Source organism: Osmerus eperlanus, chromosome 8 (genome assembly GCF_963692335.1).
Source record: "Osmerus eperlanus chromosome 8, fOsmEpe2.1, whole genome shotgun sequence".
NCBI lineage: Eukaryota > Metazoa > Chordata > Actinopteri > Osmeriformes > Osmeridae > Osmerus > Osmerus eperlanus.
The window spans coordinates 19,761,841-19,781,615 of NC_085025.1; the positions used below are offsets into that span (position 1 = coordinate 19,761,841).

Genomic DNA, 19,775 nt, shown 5'->3' on the forward strand with positions numbered 1-19,775 from the left:
GGGGGTCCACCAAATGGGGTCCCAGCCAAGAGGGCATGTGAACCACCAACGGATTTGCGCAGGGACATGGTCGCACATTTCCCGGTGAAGACAACGAGAGGACGTTGCAGACACGGCATAAAAGGATATTCTAATATGCTCTGCAGAAAGTGCAATCCCCGTCTCTGCTTTTCAGAGGAAAGGAACTGCTTTTGGGACTACCATTGCACGTGAACAATGGACCCCGGAGTTTTTTATAAATTCTGATTCATCAAAATATGACTGTTGGGTGATTATTGGGTGTGCTTTGCCTTCAGCAAGGGCACAACCTTTGTTCTCTATCATATATATTTATTATTATTGTTTATTTTCCCACCCCTAAGGATGCCTCAATATTTGGACTACATAGACAACGTCGATGTGAAAAGGTTCGTCTTGTTAGAGATTGAGTTGCTTGTATTTTTATTTACGTTCCGTTGCATTGTTTAAGTTGAAATTATGTTTTTGTGGCGAAAAGTGAAGCTAACGGTGGCTAACTTGCTAGCCACAGTCACTGACATGACGTTATACGCCACTAACGTCACGAAAACACGCGTGACTACCTCTAGCAGAACATTAGTTTAGCAGCTCGTTAACTTCTGGGATATAGCTAGGCTAACTATAGCTTTACTGCAATGCAGCTGCAGAAACGCCACAAGCAAAGAGGCCAGGGTGATAACTATTTACTCATTTTACTTTGTGATATGAAACACAATTGTGAAGTGTAATGTACAATATAAGATGATATAAGGAAGTACATCTACTTTCGGAAACAGTAGTCTACTATTTCACTGAAGCATTAGCATCATGACATTAGCCTCTGTTGCCCGGGAAACACATACTACAGTGGCCTATGATGCATCTGTTTTCAATTGTTAAAATAAACATTCCTCACAAATACATTTTCGTTGTAGGATTTATTAAGCCATTATATTACAGGTAAACAATTTGTTGGTGAAATTATCATTACCTGTGGTTTCAAACCAGTGTAGCTCACTGCAACGCTGTAGCCTACGCAAGACACAGTATTAGCTAACAAAAACATCTCCACAGCTGTTTAGGAAGTCAAACGGTGACAGAACATGTTCGGCACTCCCGTACTTAAATCAAAAGTCTTTCAATAGGTGAAACTATCTGACTACTAACCTGTACTTGATTGCCACAGCCTAAACATTGTCAATCTGTCATGAAAATAATTAATTTCAGCCTAAACCGTACAATGGAACATTAAATCGAATTCAACCAACGCAATCGCTACCAAGACGAACACAGCAGTAGTGTAGTACTGTAGTAATACAATTTACCGGGGCAGCTTCTCCACACAGGGCTACATCGCATTTTGCGTTGTTACTGACAATAATCGCTACCAGTGAGCTTTTTATGAATGAGCGATTTTCCACTAAATAAATGTCAAGCTTATTTACGTTTTTGGGGGCATATTTTCAGATGGTACTGTTTGAATCGCGATTCCATCTGAGATAGCTACTGCCGGTGTTACGTCGTTGTTAGAATAAGTTTCAAAGGGGGTTCTTTATTAATGAATGAATGCAATATGAATAGGCTTACCCTTACAAAAAAGAAGTATACTTCAAGTTTATTTTGTAAGTATACTTAGTATAAAAAGTATAGTATTATCATGTTACTTAAAGTAACAGTGTATTTATTTATATACTATTTTTGTACTTATTGGGTGTGCTCAAGCCTTCGGCGAGAGCAAACCTTTGTTCTCTCAAATATTATTATTGGGTGTGCTTTGCCTTCGGCAAGGGCACAACCGTTGTTCTCTCACATATATGTTGTTATTATTTATTGTTTATTTTCGCCCCCCTAAGGATCAGTCAATATTTGGACTACATAAACAACGTAGGTGTCAAAAGTTTCGTATTGGTAGCGATTGCGTTGGTTGTATTTTTATTCACGTTCCGTTGCATGGTTTAAGTAGGAATAGCGTTTTTGTGGTGAAAAGTGAAGCTAACGGTGGCTAATTTGCTAGCCACAGTCACTGACGTTACTAACGTCACTACGTCACGAAAACGCGTGACTACCTGTAGCAGAACATTCGTTTCGCATCTGTTAACTTGGGGGATAGCTAGGCTAACTATAGCTTTACTGCAAGGCAGCTGCAGAAACGCCACAAGTAAAGAGGCCAGGGTGATAACTATTTACTCATTTTACTTTGTGATGTGAAACACAATTGTGAAATGTAAAGTACAATATTAGCTGATATTATTAAGGAAGTAGGCCCACATCTACTTTCGGAAACGGTAGTAAAGAATATATTGTGCTTATTAAAGTTATGCATTGTGCTTATTAAAGTTATGAACTTAAAAGTGTGCTCAGGCTTAAACATTGGGTCTCACACTGAGTGTGGGAAGCAGGCTGTTCTTTGTGTCTATCTCTTCATTTTCAGAAACAACCTTGAAACTGGGTGGAGATGGCACCCGAGCAGGTGGGACGCGCGTAGGCAAGAACAACTCCCTGACGCACGAGAGAACAAGCTCAACCCTTTTTTGATACTTGTGTTTTCAATTGCATTGTATATGATATTCTGGGGCAGGGAAAGATAGCCAGTTGGACTTTGTGAACCAGCCCAAACTCTGTTGCGGGTAGGGAAACTTAGACAACCCCAGAGCTCTGTACTTGTTGATTTTGACACATACATTTTAAGTCCTTCAACTGGTGACCCCAACGCTGAAAAGAGGGAGTCCAGAGGGTTCCGGCCCGACCGACGGATCGGGAGAAAGACCCATACACCGGTACGAGGAGGCAGACGTAATCGTCAGAGGCGCCTCAACATAAAAAAAGGTAAGCAGACACCTGTTAATTCAAAGTTCTGCTATTCGGAACTGAGAACCAAATTTAGACGATTACTATGTTTCATCGTACTTAATCAAACCAACAGTGGTGGGAAATCAACCGTGTTTAAGTTTTGTCTTTGTCCAGAGGGAGGTTAGAGTCCTCTCCAAGGGTTAGAGTCCCTGAACACGTTGTCTTTGTCCAGAGGGAGGTTAGAGTCCTCTCCAAGGGTTAGAGTCCCTGAACACGTTGTCTTTGTCCAGAGGGGGGTTAGAGTCCTCTCCAAGGGTTAGAGTCCCTCGACACGTTGTCTTTGTCCAGAGGGAGGTTAGAGTCCTCTCCAAGGGTTAGAGTCCCTGAACACGTTGTCTTTGTCCAGAGGGAGGTTAGAGTCCTCTCCAAGGGTTAGAGTCCCTGAACACGTTGTCTTTGTCCAGAGGGAGGTTAGAGTCCTCTCCAAGGGTTAGAGTCCCTGAACACGTTGTCTTTGTCCAGAGGGAGGTTAGAGTCCTCTCCAAGGGTTAGAGTCCCTGAACACGTTGTCTTTGTCCAGAGGGAGGTTAGAGTCCTCTCCAAGGGTTAGAGTCCCTGAACACGTTGTCTTTGTCCAGAGGGAGGTTAGAGTCCCTGAACACGTCGTCTTTGTCCAGAGGGAGGTTAGAGTCCTCTCCAAGGGTTAGAGTCCCTGAACACGTTGTCTTTGTCCAGAGGGAGGTTAGAGTCCTCTCCAAGGGTTAGAGTCCCTGAACACGTTGTCTTTGTCCAGAGGGAGGTTAGAGTCCTCTCCAAGGGTTAGAGTCCCTGAACACGTCGTCTTTGTCCAGAGGGAGGTTAGAGTCCTCTCCAAGGGTTAGAGTCCCTGAACACGTCGTCTTTCTCCAGAGGGAGGTTAGAGTCCTCTCCAAGGGTTAGAGTCCCTGAACACGTTGTCTTTGTCCAGAGGGAGGTTAGAGTCCTCTCCAAGGGTTAGAGTCCCTGAACACGTTGTCTTTGTCAAGAGGGAGGTTAGAGTCCTCTCCAAGGGTTAGAGTCCCTGAACACTGTATATTTTTGTGGAGTCAGATTGAGTTGAATAAAAATAGAGAGGAGTGTGGTGTGTTTTTTCCTTTGACCAAGAAGTTACAGAAATCCAGAGGAGAGATGGAGAAAGGTGGGGGCTAAAAAAGTCCGTTACGTTGAGATCTTACAAAGGTTATCCCAGAGGGTATACCCCTGGTTTATAAATTGGTTCTAATACAATTGGAAGAGTTATACTAGAGCAAAATTAAGTGAATAGACGGTAAACGCTAAACAGCTGTGTTGGTCAGAGAATGGTTTGAGGAATGTAATTTGGTTAAAAATGAGAAAGAGAAAATAACAAAATGTATTTTTATTTGGAGTTTAATTGTAATTTGGTTTTAAGTTTTATTTGAGAGTTTTATCAGAGCCTGGCATACTGTTTGGGATAAACAGTTAGGCTGTGATAATTTTGTATTAATAAATGGTATTAGTGCATGAAGAGGGTTATTATAACATTCAGTTCTGAAATAATTTGGGAAGACTCAACAAGTCTGATAATTTGTGGTTATGATGGTTTGAGCTAATTGGCTCGTTTTGAACTGCAGCAAAACGAGTTATGAAGTTCTACTATCTGACCTTTATAGAAAATATAGTTGGGAAAAATGTTTGGTTAATAGCTACATTAAGAACATTATTTAGTCTATATTTCATTTAAGAAGCATACAGATTCTGGTTTGACATAATGAAAATTGGTTTTATCATATCTTTGATAAAAGTTGGTGATTTGGTAAAATAGAGAATCTAAAACCTAGAATCTAAATGGGAGTCAGGTGGCTGAGCGGTGAGGGAATCGGGCTAGTAATCTGAAGGTTGCTAGTTCGATTCCCGGTCATGCCAACTGACGTTGTGTCCTTGGGCAAGGCACTTCACCCTACTTGCCTCGGGGGGAATGTCCCTGTACTTACTGTAAGTCGCTCTGGATAAGAGCGTCTGCTAAATGACTAAATGTAAAACAATATAGGTCTTAAACTTAACTGTTTTAAAAGACAGAAAAGTTTTTTGGAGTGAAAGAAATTAGACTAACAGTTGATTTTCTAAAGAAGGGAACAAAGAAACAGATTGTCATTTCTAGGCATGACTAATAGGAGTTGAATATGGGGGCTCGTTATTAGATGCTGTTACATGTGTTTGCTCAACAATAAGAAAACTGAAGGGAAAATACTGCCTGGTAATTATAGATACAGTATGTTTACTATGTGAATTGAAGTCTTTCCCAGTCCTATACCAGATGCATAACACCATTTGAATTGATTTATTGGAGATCATATGTAATACCACAACTTAAACCTTTCACATAGCATGATGAAGAGGCGAATCAAATGGTTAACCAATTTTATAAAAAATGCTAACTAGAAAAGAGATATCTTCTGCTAAATTCTGTTCCAGGTGAAGCAGTAAACCAAAGAGTGGAGGAGTCAAACGAGGAGATTGGGTATTGATTAAAGTTATCAATGAAAGGAGGAATCTTATGAAAACTTTAAAATATCCTGTCTAATTTCTGTTTTTTCTATATGTTTCGATTTTATTTTATTACAATTCTAAAAGCTTGGCTGAAGTTGTATGTATGTGGTGAAGGGGGCCTGTGAGTATGTCCAGGTCTGCCGTGGATACATGGATGTTGAATGTCCACTCTGCGGAGTGACGGTGGGTTTTCCCCTATAACATCATTAGGGTTTTCCCACTGTGTCCAGTGTGTCCTCACCACTTGGCCATAATGCTGCATAGTCTCATCATTATTGTTGATTTGTATGTCAACATTGTGTAATCAGTAATGGGATTTTTTTTTTTGTGTTTGTTGTCACACCCTAAAAGGGTGTGAAAGGAGGGATTTATTTGAACTTTAAAAATATCCACTTTAAATCCTCGAATGGGTTCTTGATTTCAATATCTGTGTTTAATCATTGGTGTTCGACTGTTCGCATCTCATTTGACTCAGTTACTGCTTGATCTTGGGAGATAAGGTGATGCTGGGACTGTAACTCTTTTCTGCTTCAGGACGAGTCAGACCGGCGGGTCTGACTACCTAACCCCTGTTCTAAGGCCCCATTCCCCTGGAGACCATGTCCCCCCCTTTCTCACTGGATGATCTACCCCTTCCCCTTGGAGACCCTGCCCCATCTGCCCCTATGCCCCATCAGACCTATGAGTGGTCTGCCCCCCCCCCCCCTTCCCCTTGAAGACCCTGTCCCACCTGCCCCAATACATCATCAGATGTTCGGGGAAGCCTGTTGTACATTTATGGACAGGACCATTCAAGGTCATCGATAGAACCTTGCACGCCCTAAGGGTGCTGGGGAAAGGAAGTACGTGGTACCACTGGAGCATGTGTTGTGCTGCTCCAGAATCCAGTCATACGTTCCAGGAGTTGGTGGAGAAGGGCCAGGAGGGGCAGTGAACCGTTTGCTATTGCTACGAATGTGAGAGTCCGGAAAAGAGGGTTACGACTTGGTCAAGAGTGATACTGCTTGACCACACTAGAATTGTACTGGACTAAGAAGGTTTCCGCTATTTTACTTAAGAGTGTGCTATATCAATATCAACATGATTGTTGCTGTATCCCGTGTATCAGGTCCATGTGCAACCGGATCATTGTCTCGGCTGTGGAGAACCCGACGAAGGGGTTCCAAATGCCGTTGCTGGGGCTGGCTGACCAGGACGAGGAGGCGGTGGTTGGTCCGGGCTATGTTGATTGATCTCTGGTGTTTTCAGAGATCAAAAGAGGGATTAAAGAATATATTGTGCTTATTAAAGTTATGCATTGTGCTTATTAAAGTTATGAACTTAGAAGTGTGCTCAGGCTTAAACATTGGGTCTCACACTGAGTGTGGGAAGCAGGCTGTTCTTTGTGTCTATCTCTTCATTTTCAGAAACAACCTTGAAACTGGGTGGAGATGGCACCCGAGCAGGTGGGACGTGCGTAGGCAAGAACAACTCCCTGACGCACGAGAGAACAAGCTCAACCCTTTTTTGATACTTGTGTTTTCAATTGCATTGTATATGATATGCTGGGGCAGGGAAAGATAGCCAGTTGGACTTTGTGAACCATTACAAGTAAACGATTTGTTGGTGAAATTATCATTACCTGTGGTTTCAAACCAGTGTTGCTCACTGCAACGCTGTAGCCTACGCGAGACACACTACAAAAACATCTACACAGCTGTTTAGGAAGTCAAACGGCAACAGAACATGTTCGGCACTCCCCTTACTTAAATCAAAATAATTTCAATAGGTGAAACTATCTGACTACTAACCTAAACTTCATTGCCACAGCCTAAACGTTGTTAATCTGTTCATGAAAATAATTAATTTCAGCCTAAACCGTACAACGGAACGTTACATCGAATTCAACCAACGCAATCGCTACCAAGACGAACACAGCAGTAGTACGGTGTTCAATTTAGGACATCCTCAGATCTCAGACTCAAACGAAAAGGCGTCAAGTCTCATACCAAAAGTCGTCAGACTCAGGCGAAACGGCTTCAGTGTCAGAAAAACCTCTGTCATTCTCAGACAAAACGCTCTCAAACCAAACGACATCATTCTCAGACAAAACGCTCTAAAACTAAATGGCGTCATTCTCAGACAAAACGCTCTCAAACCAAACAACATCATTCTCAGACAAAACGCTCTAAAACTAAACAGCGTCATTCTCAGACAAAACGCTCTCAAACTAAACGGCGGCATTCTCAGACAAAACGCCCTCAAACTAAACTTTGTCAGAATTTTTTTTGTCAAAGCTAGCTAGATGAGGGAGCTGTTGAGACTAGCTTTCTGAATAAGCTAAAGTAGCAGCTTTTAAATTGAATACCATGGTGTTGTTTCTGTTAACTGGTACAGCAAGAAAACGTACTTTTGATATAATACGAAATAGTTGTATATATCGTATATGGATACTACAAACAAACCTTTGGGCTCCGGTATAAGTTCTTTGATTGTACTGGCGGAACAGTTGTTCAGATCGTCGCGCCGCATGTTGCTGACGTTTATGATTCTTTAACAAAGTTTGTTTGTATTATCCATGGCAACCAGAGGACTACACATGGGTTTACTTTACACGAGTGAACTAGCTTGCAGAAAACAATTTTTTAAATAAAAGTTTATAGCCTGTTCTCCTATTCTAAAATGGCCACGGGGCAGTTACACGACAGTAAACAAAAGCTGCAAGACACCCAATGCAACTGCCACGAGACACTTGCGTACCACTATCAACAGAACAGTAACTGTCATGCACCAGTGGAGGCGCTGTCACGTACCACTAGCTCCACTGGCACGTACCACTAGGTGCCAGTAGGGGCACTGGCATGTACCACTAGCTACTGTCACGTACCAGTGGAGGCACTGGCATGTACCACTATGGGGGGTGATTAATGCCCTCACACACTCGGACAACATACACTGCGTACTAACTTTGCCCACAATGTGCGTGTCGTCACAGCCTTTTTATCATTGGTTCTCAATGGGGGTGATGGCGGCGACGTGGCGACGTAGTACGTGAGGGAACTTTGATAGCGGCGACGTATATGGCGACGTTATCTTTGTAAACGTTACATTAGTGCGTGTGACGTGTAGCCCGTCTGACAAGCATGGAGGCCGCTACGCCAAGCGTCTGCAATCATGGAGGCCGCTACGCCAAGCGTCTGCAATGATGGACGCCGCTACGCCAAGCGTCTGCAATGATGGACGCCGCTACGCCAAGCGTCTGCAATGATGGACGCCGCTACGCCAAGCGTCTGCAATGATGGACGCCGCTACGCCAAGCGTCTGACAATCATGGATGCCGCTACGCCAAGCGTCTGACAATCATGGATGCCGCTACGCCAAGCGTCTGCATTCACGGACGTGGTCAAGTTAGCTATGCTATTATGTGGTAAGTTAGCTATAACCGGTCTCAAGTTGGCAACTGTATGCTAAGTGGCTAGCTAGCTATCAATGGGAGAAAAACATGAAAGTACATGATCAAGTGTGGCTATTTCAGCTAGCTAGTGTTGGGCTGTATTGGCAGACCTGAATTAGACTCTGAAATTACCATAGAAAATTGTGTTGTGTGTAAATATAGTTTGAAGCAAGTTTTCATGTCATGTTTGGTATTAATTTCGTATTTTATGCATCACGTTTGAAGGATTCTTAATCTTTAGTGTCTAGTAATGTTTTCAGTGTTGTAAAATGTATATTTGCTGGTTTGATAGCCTAGAGTTTTGTCGTGCAGAGGCCCAAAATGTGTTTACATATTCTCTTGTCTTGCAAAGGAATATTTGGCTTACTGCAGCCAAGTACCGGTGATGTCCATTTGAATTTGTATGTGTCAGGCAATTGTTTCTTATAGCCGGCGTCGCTATTTTAGTATGCAGGATGGGTTTACAAAAGGAGAAGCTAAACCAATGAGTTTGATTAGCCTCCTATACTTGCTCAGGTTAGGTGCGCTATGTTTATTTGCATTTAAAATACCTTTGTTATTGTTTGCTCTGAAGGTAGCGTTTGTTTCTGTATTGATTTTGTTACATTGTCATAATGTATTGATTATCTTACAATTTTGATAATAAACTATGTTTTTGCATTTAAAGTTACTTGTCCTTGTGCCTGCTTTCAATGTTTGAACAATATTATTTGCTGGAGTCCTACTTTTATGGATTTTTTTTTTTATTTAAATATTGGATTTAGTGCTAGTTGGCACAGCAAGTAAACTAACAATTTAGTGTAATTGAGAAGGATGTCGATACACATTTGTTTTTACTTATTCTCCAAACTATCATATTCTTACTCAACAACGATGATAACATTGGCAAACACCAATGACAGCTAGCCTGCCTAGCCAGCCAGTTGAACAGTTTCCTGAAGGCTTTTTAAATTATAGTTTCAAAGTAAAAACGAACGGGTGAAACTTCTTGGTTATGTAACCCACATAGAATATGCTGGCACTAAAGGGTTAATTAGCCAAGTGTCAAATTACATGATACCAGTAGAGGCCGCGCTAGCGCGGTTCTTATTGTTTTTTGATGAGGGATTCTCCGTTGTAGCAAGTTGCATTAGAACGAAGCTCGAGTTCATGTGGCGAAAATAAATTAGAAAACAGTGTAATATCTACTAAATTCTAATCAAGTATTGTGTGGATAAGATAACCTATTAGTAATCAGAGGACTGCATTGTGGGAGACACGTTTGTGTTGTTTCTTTGCCGTGTTTCTTTGCCGAAACCTCCGGTGAGTTTCAGTTGTTTCAACGTGCTCATTAGCTTACCATATTGCTAGCTAACACGATGTAATGCTACCTGTGGACAATAGTAGATTTTAAAAACTCATGATATTTTAATAAAACCAATTGGAGTTCCATGAGAGTATAGTAAGATGGTTAAATTGCATTTAGTTCATAATGTGTGAGTTTTGTGTTTTGCTGAACTGAGCATTCAGCTAAATACTGTTTTTCTAAATGTGTTACGGAAGGAAAATTACTATGGGAGAAATAGAGTAGTTATTTCATGTTGTTTAATAGTTAAATAGCATACAGTTAAGTTATGATAGGAAAATGCATTAATCCTGTAAGGAATATCATTTATTTAGGATAAGAAATGTGGAAATGTTATTGTTTAATTTTGTACCATGCTTTGGCTTTGCCAATGCAAACTATGGTCTCTAGTCAAACAGACTTGGCGCATAGTTGTAGGATGAGCTGAACCGTTCTTGTATAACCATAGCAAATGGTTTTAAATGTGTAACTGTTTATTGAGAAAAGAAAATAACCATATATGGAAAAGGAAATAGAAATGATTGTAATTATTGTATTCATTCTGTACTACTACGTACAGATTGATTTTATTTGATCCTGGATTTAGGTTGGTTCCAAACCATAACGACTTAGCGTCACTGTGTCCAATCCCGACCGGTTTTTAGCTAACATTCTGAGAAAATGCCACTTCAAATATTGATAAAAATAATCGTATCACGTTTTCAGCTGATTTACTGATTTCACGTTAAGCTTTAACTTCTTACCTTTCGAGCTAAATATTGTTTAAAAATTTAGAGTTAGCTTAGCCTTTACTAGAGCCGGTCAAAAGACGCTGGCGCCGGTAAATTAGCCGTGCGCTACCCTTGTCCAAACCCGACCGCACTTATAAACACTGGCCGCTGCTGTTTTTCTGGGGATATTAACTTGATCCAGGGTCACCAAACTGACCATCAATGCTGTCAACATATCCGGGGACGTAGTTATGTCCTCCACAATAAGATATGCGACATCTCCAAACTATGCGATAAAATCTCAATTTGACTGTATACCACCACCTGCTGGATGTTTTGTTGAACTCTTCTCAAAGTTTGCTAGCCCCCATCCCTTCCTCCCCTCGACTACAGATCACGTCACACATGATCGTGTATTTTCATTGGCAAGACAAAGTAGTGTTAAGCTAGCATTGAAATACACTCATATGCTAACCCATAGTAGCAGTACGATGACAACAAAGACACACTTGTCTGAGTTTAAAGATCGTCGCCAAAGCGTTGCCCGAGTGTCGCCGAGTGGTATTTCGGCCAAAGTAACTCTCCTATATTATTTAGACATGTAAACGTCCATATATGTTCATGAAATTTTACACGTAGATTGTTTGGTATGCCTAAAATAATACTACTTACACTTTGCTGCCGATAGCAAAAGAAAATGCTGGCAAAAAGACCGGAAACTGAGTGTCCAAACCCTGTTCGGGTTTGGACAATAGTAGTTTACAGCGGTCGGGATTGGACACAGTGACGTTAGATGGCGAGCCTGTCCCAGTGAACGACATTCTACAGGAGGAACGTTTGGACACAGTGTGGCCAGCTGTGTCGGATCCTTTCCTATAGTGACTGAACAGATTTTTATCCAGATCTCGGGTACCGAATTCTGGATTCCAGATAAGGAACACTTGAATGTGATTTTGGTTTACTACCCGGGTAGAGTGATTTTCCATTTGCCCAAGGACAATCTATTTTGTTTTCATACATTTTTCTAATCAAAGAGCTCTTTTATTTTGGGGGATTTTCTAATGCAAGATAAAGCACTTCGTTGAATAGTGTGTTGCTTGATGATTGTGGAATAAACCTGCCAGCTGTTTGTTTAAAAAAAAAAGGTAAAGTCTCCTTGTGAGTCTTGTCAATTACTGCTCAGAGCCTAGGTAATAGATATATAGCTATCATTCTAATACAGGTTAGAGGTGCTACAGTTAGTTACAACTTTTAATTGACAAAATTGACAACAGATGTTAAAAAAAACTTGACTTTAATCGAAGGATCGCCTCACATGGTCACTTCCGGTCTCACGAGATGATAATACTAGACATTCTCTGATAATACCGATATGGCATAATGGTGAGCTAGCTGCTTATCTTCCTAGCTATCCACATAATGTCAGACGCTTGGCGTAGCGGCGTCCGTGATTTCAGACGCTTGGCGTAGCGGCGTCCGTGATTGTCAGACGCTTGGCGTAACGGCGTCTGTGATTGTCAGACGCTTGGCGTAGCGGCGTCCGTGATTGCAGACGCTTGGCGTAGTGGCGTCCGTGATTGTCAGACGCTTGGCGTAACGGCGTCTGTGATTGTCAGACGCTTGGCGTAGCGGCGTCCGTGATTGCAGACGCTTGGCGTAGTGGCGTCCGTGATTGTCAGACGCTTGGCGTAGCGGCGTCTGTGATTGTCAGACGCTTGGCGTAGCGGCGTCCGTGATTGTGAGGCGTAGCGACGGTTGTATGTTGTTCTGGAGTGTGAGGGCACTAATCAACCCCCATAGTGAGGGCACTAATCACCCCCCCTAGTACCACTCGCTACTGTCACGTACCACTCACTCCACTGTCACGTACCACTCGCTACAGTACAGTTTCGGTTCTAACCGCTAATGGGAAATTGTAGGGTGTGCTTGCTTGCGACAAAATGTAAATGTGTATGTATACATACTGTATATGGTGTGTAGCATTATAGAAATTATATAAAAGAAAATTAATGTAAATAACCCCGTTTGTGCTCTCTCCCCCCCCCCCCCCCCCTTGGCCAATAAGAATCGATAAGGAATCGAATCGATAAGCAGGAATTGATAAGGAATCAGAATTGTTAAAATCTTATCAATACTCATCCCTAGGTACAACGCAGTCGCTAGCTACCTGTAGTCTAGCTGTATATATTCATGGCAATCCTCACACAAACTATCAAAATTATTTTAGATTTTCGAAACGGTTTGATCGGTACAGCCAATCAAAATTTGCAGCAAAGCAGGCAGACAGGAATTTGGGTCGTATCTCAGCAAATCTTTGATGGATTAAAAGCTGCATTTACTCAGAACCCTGTTCTGAGGATGTCTAAAATGTTTTTTGTTCATTTTACCTGCTTTACCGGTTTGGCCACTTCATTGCTGCTTGCAGCTATATTTGTTTTGTGTATTTGTTCTGACAGTATGAGAGCAAATGCTGAAATTCTGCTACCAACTAGGCCCAACGTTGCATTATTACGTTTCCTTAAAAACTTAATTTTTATTTTATTTTTATAAATCCTTCATTATCTTCATCAGAAGACTCTTACAACATCATCTGACTTAAAAAAGAAATTGACATTATTTTTATGTTTGGGTCTTACAGGGCGCGGAGGAGTCGGGGATCGAACCGCCAACCTTGCGATTAACAGACAACCCTCTCTACCCCGAGCCACAGCCGCCCCGACCATAATGATAGCCATCGGAGCTCTGACTGTCATCTTCAAATTGTCTCGACCAGCTATGGAAGCTGTCACTCCCCTCACCGCTAAAAAAAGTGGCAAATCAATCTTCACTTTCTCTCTTGATGTATGGCTTCTGCCTCTCTGATTTGCTCAAGGGGATCCTCGTCACCAAACCACATCTTGTCTTTGGCGCATCTCAGTATTGCTATGTGTAGACTAGATTTTATTTATATGATTATCCCTTTCTCTTCTCTTGCATGCCAGACTCAGCAAACGTGTCACCAGCTGAGCTAACACTAGTAGCTAACACTACTTACTTCTCACAAAACTATCTAGAAAGAAATCTATTCATTCAGGACGCACCACCACTGTCACCAATGTAGCCGTCTGTTTGTGGGTTCATTTGAGATCACTTTCTGTTGTGTAAATAATTATATACGAAAACGGTCTTCAAGCACATCTTGTATTTGTTTTCTGTATTTCTCTCAGACATGGCATTCGAACAGCCGTCCACTTTCTTCACCTAACGCTTGCCTTAGCAACATGCCTACGGAAACTCCTGAAGGACAAAAACCCCCCTTTCCCGTTACACATAGAAAGGTCCGTCACAATAATACAATAAATTGTTGGTTTACAAATAATAAACACGCAAATAAACAAGCAAATTTAGGTTTTGCATTAAGTTCCCATACTGTACCGAAAATTAACCAAACCGTGACCTCAAAACCGATGTATGTATCGAACCATGATTTTGGTGTATCGTTACACCCCTACTATGTACCCTGTAAGAGAACATTTAACACTTACTTCATAATGAGGATGTATCCAGCATACATAAGCACCAGGATAAGGCTCTCCCACCTTTGACAGAGAGGCAGAGGGTCATTGTTTAGACACACTTCAAACTTTAATTGGCTGCATCATTATTGTAGTATCACAGCATTATTATCACCCTTGTCCAATTGAAAACAAGCACTTACCATACTATCTTCTCGTCGTAGATAAACTGGAAAAAAGGTAAAGACATGAAATATGTACCAAATATTCTTACGGTGTTGGGCTATTCATGACTAATGTGCGCTAGTAACTGTGGACTACTTATTGGCACTAATAACTTCAGTGTGTCACACAAGTTGGTCATGTTTATGGGGAGTCAGGTGGCTGAGCGGTGAGGGAATCGGGCTAGTAATCCGAAGGTTGCCAGTTCGATTCCCGGTCATGCCAACTGACGTTGTGTCCTTGGGCAAGGCACTTCACCCTACTTGCCTCGGGGGAATGTCCCAGTACTTACTGTAAGTCGCTCTGGATAAGAGCGTCTGCTAAATGACTAAATGTAAATGTTATGCAAAAGACAACTGTCTTTTTGCACTTGCAATGTAAAGTACATTGCAGTTAGGTTTATGTTATAAGATAATGTTACATTGTATATTTTGTTAGTATTGCATTTGTCAATGCAGCTGTAACAGGACAATTTTCTCCCCGGCGATCAATAAAGTACCATTCTTCTCTAACAGGCCATGTTGCTGCCACACTTACCGCAATGAGTGCCACTACTGACAAGATATAGTAGAAGGAGTCTCTAAAGACAGACCACCGAGTTAACATTACAACCTAGAGACAGAAACAATAACTGTCACGAATTATAGTTGAAAGGCATTTTTATACAGAGGAACTGATTAGAGCAAAGACCAAACAAAATGTTTTGGTAGTTCACAGGTCATGTTGTTATCTGGATATTTTCTTTCCAGTTGGAGTGCTCCTACACATTTGCCCACGAGGCAAATATGTACACAGTCATACCTGTCCGGCAAATATCCCGCATACGCCTATGATACAGAGGATGTTGAAGACCGCTGAGCCAACGATGGTCCCTACCCCCACGTCACCGTGTGTGATGAAGACACCTGCGCAGGGGGAGGCAGCCAATCAGAACCAGCCCTGACACCAAACATTGTGTGTGTGTGTGTGTGTGTGTGTGTGTGTGTGTGTGTGTGTGTGTGTGTGCGTGCGTGCGTGCGCGCGTACCTATAACAGAAGCAAAAAGCTCTGGTGCAGAACTCCCGGCTGCCATGAACGTCGCTCCAGCAACATCTTCACTAAGGTCTAGTTTCTAACAGACAGAACAAGAACAGAGAAAGTGGAGTTGTCAAACTGGATACTATACAATAATACTAAACATCCTGCATAAAGAATGGTGCATTCTTTGAAGATTAGGAAAACATGGTTCTCACCTCACAGATCTTCTCCAGTGATGTCACAAAGTAGTCATCACAGATTATGGCCAAGGCAAGGAACATGTAGAGTGCCTTTTGAGAGAAGAGGACAGTAAGGCCATGCTTACTGGCCAAAGCCATGCAATTCTTAATGCAGCAGAAATCCATTGACAGGAAACTTGGAAGAAATGGCAAGGGTATATGGCTCTGAAGAAGGATGAACAGAAAGCACTATAGATCAACATAATTGTTTTGACAAATATCTGGAGCCTGCATACTCTACCACTGAGGAGAATTGTTTTTTTTCTACAGCTGACATGAAGTTATATAAATGATAGATCAGGCCTGACATCAGCTCCTGAGGCTACTGTCTTTTGTGCTCTCTGTAGTCCACAGGGGGCACTGCAGGATTGCCCTGTATTTGGCTATGAATCTCACCCACCTCCTCTTATTCTCAAATCCATGTTTACCAATGATGATACCTCATCTAAGCCTCATACTTGTTACTTTATGTGAGAGGGATTAATAAAGAAAATGTCCAGCGACCCAGTCTCAAGCACAGCAGCGCTACCTCTGTCATTAGTTGGAAAACTAATGACAAAAAATTACTACGGGGCTAAGAGGGTAATAGGCAATTCAAAAGAGCCCTCTCACCGCCAATATGTGCAGAGCAACAGCCCCACTCTTGCGTTCATCATTGGAGAAAAGGTCATCTGGGAACTCGTGTATAGCTGAAGAGAGAAAATGACAGTTGCCACGTCAGTAGTGTGACAAGTGAAATACACCCACTCACCTAAAAATGATACATTGTGAAAAAAAACAAGTGCCGAAGGGAAGAACCATAAGAGCATGCAGTTAAACAAGTTACAATTGAACAACATGAACCTCAAAAAGTGCAAGAGTGAACCTGTGGAAAAGCAATCAACGGTAAAATATTTCACAGCGAGTACAAGAATTTTAAATCAGTTACAACTAATCAACAAGAGCAACAAGTCTCTCAATAAGAGTCATTGTAATCCTGAGGAATCTAGCGTCAGGTCCAGCAAATCATTCTTAAGTACCGTTGTACTCCCGGAAAAGTGAGTCTTAACCCTCGTGCTGCCTTCGGGTCACATGACCCAAAGGTTCATAACGAACCATCGTTGTGTTTACCCAATTTTACCCAATACAAAAACAAATTAAAATAATTTTCTTTTAACCTTTGCAATGTGGGGGGTCTGAGACAGCCCAACGGTTAAAAGAAAATGCTTCACTTTGTCTTTGTATGCGGTAAATCTGTCGCAATACGACGGTGGGTCACAATGACTGATGGGTCAGAATGACCCGAAGATAACACAAGGGTTAAGCCTTTTCTTGAATGTGGGGAGACAGTCAGTGTCTCTGATGGAGGTGGGGAGTTGATTCCACCATTGGGGGGCCAGACAGGAGAAGAGCTTGTGTAGGGTCCGGGCGCTCTTGAGCGGTGGGACCACCAGACGGTTGTCAGAAAAAGACCATAGGTGGCGGTTGGGGGTGTAAGGCTGGAGGAAAGACTTGATGTAGTCGGGTGCAGTCCCGTTTACTGCTCGGAAGGTCAGTACCAGGGTCTCGAATCTGATACGGGCCGTGATGGGTATCCAGTGAAGGGAGATGAGGAGCGGGGTAACATGGGAGCGTCTGGGTAGGTTGAAGACCAGGCGGGCCGCTGCGTTTTGAATCCTCTGGAGAGGGCGGGTTGCGCATGCTGGGAGACCGGCGAGCAGCAGTAGTCCAACTTTGAGAGGACAAGTGCTTGGACTAGCAGCTGGGTGGAATGCTATAATAATAGCACCCATACAGCTTTTGCTCTTCTGTGGGTTGGTTTTGTGGTAATAATTCTGTTGTGTAGGCTATAGCCCATAAGATCAGTAAGGCGGGGGGGGGGAATGGCGGTGGCTACAGCTGTAACTAGCACCTAGGTTGTAGCATATAACCTGATTTGTTAAAAGCATAGTTTGTCATGAACATTGTCTAAGTAAAGAATTACCTGTAAACTTAAACCAAGCCACTTAGGATTAAGGATATTTCCTTGCGACATGGTCCGAACGTCGACTGTCAAATTACCAACCTGAGATTCAGAGAATCTAATCAATTAGCCTAATAAATGGCATAACCGGGCATCATTCTCCTGGGTGGCAATCTCCATTGGCAATAAAATACAGTGGGATCTGAGCATTTAGATAAAAGTGCAAAAGGTACTTAGAGGGAAGCAACGACAGCTCAGAGTTTCCTCACTTGCAGTGTAAACAGTAAACCAGACACTGTAATTCCCTATGGAAGTCAGTACGGACACAAGATCCATACCTGGCCCAAGACAAACATGTAGATAAATCCCTGAGATCAGGCTGAATATTACATGAAAATTTAACAGACACTTTTATCTTTATATAAAGGAATTTAACCATGTATTGAAGTCAATCTAATCTTTGCTGAGTTGGTTCTGAATGCTACTATGTAACAATTTACCAAGAGTTCTGAGGCTCGATTGAGTTGAATACAAGTTTGTAGGCAAGAACTGTGCTGCAAAGAGTGAAGGCTCACAGTATGAAACGTCCTGACTTTTAATGTGGGTTGCTAACAAGTAGTCCTCTTTTTCTCTCTTAACTCAAGATGTTATCTACGAACCTAAACAGTCAGTCCTTAAAATGCATGAATCTTTGTTTTTTTGTTCAACACACATGTATAAAATCGTAGAGCTGCAATCGTAGTGCTTTCATACAAAAAGGTAGAAGTCTACACATTCCTATCTAGGTGACATCATTTGGATCAAACCTTTATCATTTACTCATACAAAACATCAAATACACAGGGTTATATTCACTCATCACTCAATGATTCACAATCATTGTCAAACTAGAGAGGGTACAATTTCTGGGGAAATTGTAGGGTGTGCTTGCTTGCGTCGGTTGCACAGGGGTCCGTTTTCTTTTGCCATTTTTACAACTTATATTTCTGTATATTTTATATCAAAATGCATACTTATTTATAAAGATTACATAGATTTTTGCTGCTCATTTACAACTCAAAATATGAGTGAAGTGTAGAATGAAATAGATGTCTTCTCATTTCCCCTGCAAGAGGCAGCCTCATAGTTGAATCAAAACGATTAAATTTGGCAGACCGGTGTAAAAATTGACCTAATCTCTATGACTTAAACGTCCTTTTAAGTTTTTCCCTTCTCGTGATATTTTCAGGCATTTAGCCTACTCATATTGCGTTCATTCATTAATAAAGAACCCCCTTTGAAGATTATTCTACGTTAGCCGACAGTAGAAGATGGAATCGCGATTCAAACAGTACCATCTGCTAACTGAAAATATGCCCCCAAAAACGTAAATAAGCTTGACATTTATTTAGTGGACAATCGCTCATTCATAAAAACTGGTAGCGATCATTGTCAGTAACAACGCAAAATGCGATATAGCCCTGTGTGGAGAAGCTGCCCCGGTAAATTGTACTACTACAGTACAGTACTAGCCCTGTGAAGCCTGACACGTCAACTAATATCCCGAAAATTGGACCTAAGGGTAAACATATTAAAAAAACAAGTAAAAACAAATATTGACATATATGATATTTCATTTTTAATCACATTTGATACATCAGGCATATTCGTCAATGTATTTATCGCAACACTATTTTTTTTAATACAATAACAAATGATTTTCACTGCTTTTGGAACATTTGAGGTGGTTTGGTTCTTATTTTTTCCCAAACAGGAACCTTTTTACAGTCTTTGTAATATACATATACCATCAGAAGCTGAACTTGTAAAGTGCAGACAGCATATCTGGGAGGTCAACACCTCCCATGAACTTGTTTTATGTTTCAACAATGGCTGGTCTGGGAACTAATATGTGAGTTTTGGATTTTCAATCACAGTGTTTCACACTTCCCAGGGGTTTAATGTCAAAAAATGAAGAAAGTAGGTCCACAGCTTTGTTTTTGTACATAAAAAACACAAATTCCAATCTAAATATGTCTTACTATGACATCCTTACTTTT

At 41.6% G+C, this 19,775-nt stretch overlaps 1 protein-coding gene across 4 annotated transcripts in view; it reads right to left on the bottom strand.

Moving 5' to 3' along the window:
• The window catches only part of slc24a4b (solute carrier family 24 member 4b), a 93,153-nt gene that overhangs the window by 39,615 nt on the left and 33,763 nt on the right, over positions 1–19,775 (bottom strand). For all 4 annotated transcript variants that reach the window (XM_062468410.1, XM_062468411.1, XM_062468409.1 and 1 more), the window contains exons 3-9: positions 16,407–16,483; positions 15,771–15,845; positions 15,565–15,649; positions 15,340–15,443; positions 15,076–15,150; positions 14,520–14,545; positions 14,347–14,400 (exon numbers count right to left, since the gene is read on the bottom strand). In XM_062468410.1, the coding sequence (XP_062324394.1) occupies positions 14,347–14,400; positions 14,520–14,545; positions 15,076–15,150; positions 15,340–15,443; positions 15,565–15,649; positions 15,771–15,845; positions 16,407–16,483 (496 nt within the window). The remainder of the gene's footprint in view (positions 1–14,346; positions 14,401–14,519; positions 14,546–15,075; positions 15,151–15,339; positions 15,444–15,564; positions 15,650–15,770; positions 15,846–16,406; positions 16,484–19,775) is intronic.